The 6,892-nt window shown below is 41.4% G+C and overlaps 1 protein-coding gene across 2 annotated transcripts in view; it reads left to right on the forward strand.

Annotated features, from left to right (window-relative positions):
* The window catches only part of LOC109510952 (mucin-5AC-like), a 20,161-nt gene extending 13,269 nt beyond the window's left edge, over positions 1–6,892 (forward strand). For both annotated transcript variants that reach the window (XM_019861659.1, XM_019861660.1), the window contains 8 exons: positions 1,270–1,441; positions 1,675–1,784; positions 3,111–3,282; positions 3,505–3,614; positions 4,907–5,078; positions 5,275–5,378; positions 5,483–5,651; positions 6,759–6,892. In XM_019861659.1, coding sequence (XP_019717218.1) covers positions 1,270–1,441; positions 1,675–1,784; positions 3,111–3,282; positions 3,505–3,614; positions 4,907–5,078; positions 5,275–5,378; positions 5,483–5,651; positions 6,759–6,867 — 1,118 coding nt within the window. In that variant the 3' untranslated portion in view covers positions 6,868–6,892. The remainder of the gene's footprint in view (positions 1–1,269; positions 1,442–1,674; positions 1,785–3,110; positions 3,283–3,504; positions 3,615–4,906; positions 5,079–5,274; positions 5,379–5,482; positions 5,652–6,758) is intronic.

The following is a 6,892-nucleotide window of genomic DNA, read 5'->3' on the forward strand; positions in this document are numbered from 1 at the left end:
CGCATCACCAGCGCTGCCTAAAGGGGGGGAACATGTGACAGCCGCATCACCCGCGCTGCTTGAAGGGGGAACATGGGACAGCCGCATCACCCGCGCTGTCTGAAGGGGGAACATGGGACAGCCGCATCACCAGCGCTGCCTGAAGGGGAAAAGGGTGTCGGCCGCAGACGTGCTCCGCCAGGCACATGGTGGAATAGGGACCAGTCCTTTGTACCTGCAGGGTCCAGGTGGTCGGGTCATTCTGTCACATTTGCGAGGTGGTGGTGGACCCCAAAAAGCAGACAGGAGGGAGGAGCAGGGTGTACTTGACAAATTGTATTAAAACATAGAGAAAACTAAATATCATAACAAACAAAGTCCAAAGTATCAAACAAAACACAGGACTGAAGATAAAACATAACAATGACCAAAACCTGACTGAAACAAACATGACAGTAACATATGAACAGCCACAAACAATGACCCGACAATGAGTAGTCGGCCGGGAGTCCTTTTATAGCCACTAATTACCTAACGACCATCATAACAAACAAAGTCCAAAGTATCAAACAAAACACAGGACTGAAGATAAAACATAACAATGACCAAAACCTGACTGAAACAAACATGACAGTAACATATGAACAGCCACAAACAATGACCCGACAATGAGTAGTCGGCCGGGAGTCCTTTTATAGCCACTAATTAACGACCAACAGGTGTGCAGCTGCAGGGAAAAGCCCCACAGTGCCACCTGTTGGTCACAAACCGAAACATGACACTGCTTTCACAATTGCCTGCAGCTGCAACAAAGCGCTTCACAGAACATTTAAAATACCATGTCCAAGAAATCAGAATATTGATCCATATAAAAGGCGCCTCAGATTGTAAGACGCACTGTCGGCTTTTGAGGAAACTGAATGCTTTTAGGTGCGCCTTATTGTGCGGAAAATACGGTATTCATCTATCATTGCTGTTTGTGTGTTTATAACCATTTCCCTTTTGCGTAGTCATGTTTCTCTCAATCTTCTTCACACTTCATTTTACAATGTTTTTCTTTTTCCTTCATTACTTTTGGATTGTGATTCTAAAGAATCACATTTTACACAATATATGTTAATTAAAAAGTTTCATTAGTACGTAAAAAGTACCTTAATACAACGATCCAATTGCTACATGTTAACACCACACATTTTGGGGTAAGTTCTACATTTACAATTGAATCCAAGACTATAATACAAATTTCCCACAAGATTTTATTTATTTTCCTCTTTGGATTCATTTGTTTAGTATGCAAGACTGCATGGTACAATCGAGACAACCCTAATGACACTGGAGACTTCGAGTTACTCAAGGAACTCCAATTTGAGAACCCAAATGAAATCTGCCCATTCCCGCTCGACATTGAGGTCAAAACCGTCGATGGAAATAGTCTGTCTTCCACCAGGGATATCATTGCTGTGTAAGTACGAGATCCATTTATTATCAATTTATGGGAGTCAAGCAAGCAAAACGCTAAACTGTATCTTCCTATAGAGGCGCAAATATAAACTACTCTTCACTCGAATCAGATCTGCTCGGTTTATAAAGGGACGCCTATTTACCACAAAATATAAATGCACACTGAAATGATTTAAAGGCTAATTTAAAGCAATTACATTGTTTTGATTTGCGTGACTCCTTTCATTTTTGCAGAGTGGATGCAACTACTGGGTTTATCTGTAAAAATGATGACCAGAAGAGTGGAACCTGCTCTGATTATCAAGTTCGTTTCATATGTCCCATCGATTTCTGCAAAGAACATGGTAATTATGCCTAATCAACGATGCATTTGAAGTAATCTCATCACAGACTGCGATAAGAATGACAAAACATCCATCCATTTTCAACACCGCTTATCCTGAAATGGGTCGCAGGGAGTTTGCCTAGCCTATCCCAGCTGACTTTGGGCAAAAGGCGGAATAACTCCTGAACTGGTCGCCAGTCAGTCACAGAGCACATATAGAGGCAAACAACCATACACGCCCACATTCACACCATCACTGAGTGGAAACCGATCCCACGCTGCTGGCACACAAGTCAGGCAAGTAGTGTACCTCTACACCAGGGGTGTCCAACCTCGGTCTTCAAGGGCCGCTGTCCTGCCTGTTTTCCAGCTTTCCCAGGAGCAACACACCTGATTCAATCAGGAATGTTCTAATGCTGCTTCAGAGCTGGCTGATGAACTGATCATCTGAATCTGGTGTGTTGCAGCCGGGAAAGCTGGAAAACAGGCAGGACAGCGGCCCTCCAGGCCCAGAGCTGGACATGCCTGTTCTACACTATCAGCAACTGAATGACAAAACAATCCAGGTCATCCATGAAAAATGCTGATCAATTATTTCACAAATATCCGTTTATCATCCTCACGAGGGTCGCGGGCGAGCTGGGCTCTTCGGGCAGTAGGCGAGGTACACCCTGAACTGGTTGCCGGCCAATTGCAGGGCACACAGAGACGAACGGCCACCATTCACGCTCACAATCACACTTGGGAACAATTTAGAGCGTTCAATCAACATTAATATGCATGTTTTTGAAATGTGGGAGGAAATCGGAGTACCCGGAGAAAACGCAGACATGGGGAGAACATGCAAACTCCATACAGGAAAGCCGGAGCAGGATTCAAACCTTGCACCTCTGCACTATGAGGCCAACGTGCTAACCAATCTACCACCGTGCCGGGGATAAGGGAGGAGTTCCCAGCCCATGACTCCTTCTGACTGATGATCCCTGCATTTGTTCTTTCTGTCTTCCTTGACCCGCCTCAGCAGTTCACAGTAGTTGGCACCAAGTTTGCAAGTGACGTTGAAGCCAAAAGTGTTGTGAGCGACTGGCTGAGACATCAGCCCAAAGATTTTTACGCTGAGGGAATATGGCAGCTTGTGCACTGATGAGGAAAGTGTGTGACAGTGCTGGGAGACTACATTGAAAAAAAAAGTCCTTATCCTGAAAAATTCACCATATTTACTGAATGACCCTCGTATAATGATGTTGAAAGATATATATATAAATTTTATAAGACCTTTAAAATGTATTCCAAAAAATTAGTTTATTCAGCAAACCTTGCAATGTACCTCTGGTGATTTCTACAGAATGCTGGACTCCATGGCTAGATGGAGACAATCCCTCTGGTGCTGGAGACTATGAGACTATTAGTCATCTGCGTCACAAATATCCATGTAAAATCTGCGCGACCCCACTTCAGATTGAAGTCGAAACTATACATGGGTTCAGCGTGGCTGCAACTGGGGATGTGATTCATGTGTAAGTACTCGATCCACCACTGATGAACACTTTCTTTTTCTTCTGCTTATTTATTATATCGAAGCTACCACGCATGACCTTTTGATAAGAGGAGCCTGTATTAAAAGCAAAAAGATACACATCTAGACTGAAGGGATGGAGGCAAATTTCTGAAAGCAGCTTGCTATCGAACTGAAGCAACTGTCCAGGAGACGAGAATGCCCCAATTCTGTTTCCCAACAGAGCCGATGTGGAGACAGGATTCATCTGTCAAAATTACGATCAGAAGCATGGCAGTTGCTCGGATTATCGGGTTCGTTTCAGGTGTCCCCTTGATTTCTGCAACCCACCAGGTAAGCATAATTAAATTTGTTCCTTTCTCAAACGAAAGTCAAAGCAAAGAGAGAAACACTCACTTTCTAGATCTTATGGTATTCTTAAGATCAGGTTCCACTCCTTGGGACCACCCGCAATGTGGCTTAGTTAGAAGTGGATGTGAAAGATGGGTTTAACCGATACATCTAGTATTGCCTCAATCGTGTGGACCAGTAAATACGCCACACTATTTCTTCACCTCACATTTTTCAGTAGCTTACTGTATATTTAGCAGAACCGGAACAATGTTTATTTTTCGCGCTGTGCTGGTAATTCTCTCAAAATGATACATTTTCTTTCTTTCTGTCTTTGTTTCTTTTTTCACTAACTTGGTTTTGTTTGAAAATAATTTGACTTGAGCCCATGAATTGACAAGTCAACACAATATGCTAAGAGTGATCTACAGACATTTTTGGTGGGTCCTTCATTATGGATCAAAACATTTCTGAAAGAAATTCATCCAATGGTCAGAGAATCTTCTGGAATATCCAAGCAGTTCCCCTATACACTGCAGAATCTGCATTTGATTAACGTAAAATATCACCTTAAAACCATGACTATCTAACAGATTAACACTGATCTTCAAAAAAAGCAACAACAAAAATGCCCTCAACAACCCTTTGCTCCAAATAATTGCATGCCTTCTTGAAAAGTAGTGGAAATGATTTTAAAGAGTTGCCGATCCTACTCCATATTATCATGGCTTTGCTTCGAATTACACAATTGTCTATTTTCCAGCATTGGACACACTTTTGCATGCTATTTAATGAGAAAAAGTGTGCTGAAACTTAGTGTGGCAGTATGTCAACGGACAATTGTTTATTTTTAACTACTGTATTTTATGTACCACAAGGCACTTCGCAGTATAAGGTGCATCTTTAATGAATGGCTTATTTTAAAACTGTTTTCATCGATAGGGCGCACCGCGTTATAAGGCGCACAGAAGATACAATAGTGGCTGCAGTTGTGCTATGCATCCCCCAGATGGAGCTACAGTAAAGAGAATACAATACAATACAGCTTTTATTTATATGGAGCTGTCACAACCGCTGCAACTGTTACAAAGCGCTTTAAAGAACATTTAAAAAACATCCAAGAAATGAGAATATTGATCCACCTAAAAGGTGCATCGGATTATACAGCGCATTGTCGGTTTTTGAGAAAATTGAATGCTTTTAGGTGAGCCTTATTGTGTGAAAAATATGGTAGTTATGTTGGTATTTCTACCACACCAACCAATCTTCTTCCTCTTCTTGGACATTCGCTTCAGAATGTTGGACTGTGTGGTTTGATGTCGACGACCCCGACAACGAGGGTGACTTTGAAGAGATTTCAAAAATTTGGGAACAATTCCCATCGGAAATGTGTAATATGCCAACTTCCATCGAGGCCCGGACAAAATGTGGAGCAAGTGTGGATTCAACAGGCGATGTCATCTATATGTGAGTACATATATGCACAACAAAGGTCTCATGTACATTGTCTTGGAGGAACAATCATTAACTCACAACCACAAAGTGAATTATTTATTTCGGGTGCCCGACAATAGATTCATCCTAAGTTCAACCAATAACAAAGCTGCGAATAAAACTAAGTCGTGAGCACAATGCACAAACTGACCTCTAATTGTCTCTGCAGAGCTGACACAGAAACAGGTTTCATCTGTAAAAATTCAGACGAGAAGAGGTGTTCCGATTACGAAGTGCGCTTTAAGTGCCCCCTTACATTTTGCTATCCGGATGGTGAGTCAGTAGTTGTCTACAGATGCATCCATATTTAGATTTCAAATATGATGGAAAAAAAAAACAATTTCATTGAACCAATCATAATAATGTCCACCAAACAGTGTGCTACACTCCATGGTTTAACCACGACGACCCACGTGGAACGGGAGACTATGAGCTCCTATCTCACCTGAGGCCAAAGAAACATATCTGCGACTACCCTGTCGACATTCAAGTTGTCACTGCTTATGACAATTATCCTTTTTCGTACACCGGCCAGATACCCTACATGTAAGTTGGCTTCCTGGTTAAAAACAATCACCGTATTTTCTGCATTATAAAGCGCTTTGGATTATAAAGTGCATCTTCAATGCATAGCCTATTTAAAAACTGTTTTCATGAATAGGGCGCACTGCATTCATTATAAGGCACATAGAATAGAAGGTACAATAGTGGCTGCAGTTGCGCTATGCATCCACTTGATGAAGCTATGCTAAAGGGAATACAATACAATGCAATACAGCTTTATTTCTTCAGACCCTTCACAACCGCTGCAGCTGTAACAATGACAACTGGTCACAGATGCGGACATGAAACATATAAAACAATAAATGAAAGACAAACGTAATGAAGACAGCGCGGACATGAAACAAATAAATACAAATGGTATTGCAAAACAATAAATGAAAGACAAACGTAATGAAGACAGTTGATTCAACAAAAAGGTGCACATACCTCGTGGGCTCACATCCACAAGGGGCTAAATATTCTTAAAAGTCTTGCTTGTTTCCTCCTTCTTTTCTTTAGTCAGTAGTTAACGATGCTTTTGGTATTATCTTCGTTACGTAATGGCTGCGCGGAGCTCACAAAGTAGTTGTCTGTTTGAGTGTGTGTTGGCGAATGCATATGCCCATTAGTGTTGGGCAGAACCCTTTTAGGTTACAATTGGTTCCTGCTAATAATCACCACTAGATAGCATAGGAAGACAAACGGAAAAAACTCAATGGGGAATATTGAGACAATAACGCCATATGTTAGGCACATCGGATTATAAATCACACAGTTGGCCTTTGAGAAAATTGAACGCTTTTAGGTGTGCCTTATAGTGCGGAAAATACGGCATACTGAAGGTACTTTGTATGTCTCTTTTTTTTTTTAATGCACCAACTAACCAGAGGTCATCAACTGTGATGAAATGATCTGTTGGATAGGTGATTGCTGACATTGGGCACAATGGGGTTTCAAAAGAACTGTGTACCACCAGAATTGGTGTTTTCATTTGTTGGTTTGAACAACTGCATAGATGCTTTGTTTTACCTCTAATATGAAAATTCAATCACATTCTGATGTATTCTGTTGAGTGTACAATATGAGTAATGCATTTGAATATGTTTTCAGATATAGTGCCACTGAGGGATTTGCCTGTCGCAATGAAGACCAGAATAACCACCGATGCTATGACTACAAAGTTCGCTTTGGATGCCCATGCAAATTGGATGCAAAATAGTCAAAATTTGTATTCTGTAATACGT

Source organism: Hippocampus comes, unplaced genomic scaffold (genome assembly GCF_001891065.2).
Source record: "Hippocampus comes isolate QL1 unplaced genomic scaffold, H_comes_QL1_v1.1 scaffold122, whole genome shotgun sequence".
Taxonomy (NCBI): domain Eukaryota; kingdom Metazoa; phylum Chordata; class Actinopteri; order Syngnathiformes; family Syngnathidae; genus Hippocampus; species Hippocampus comes.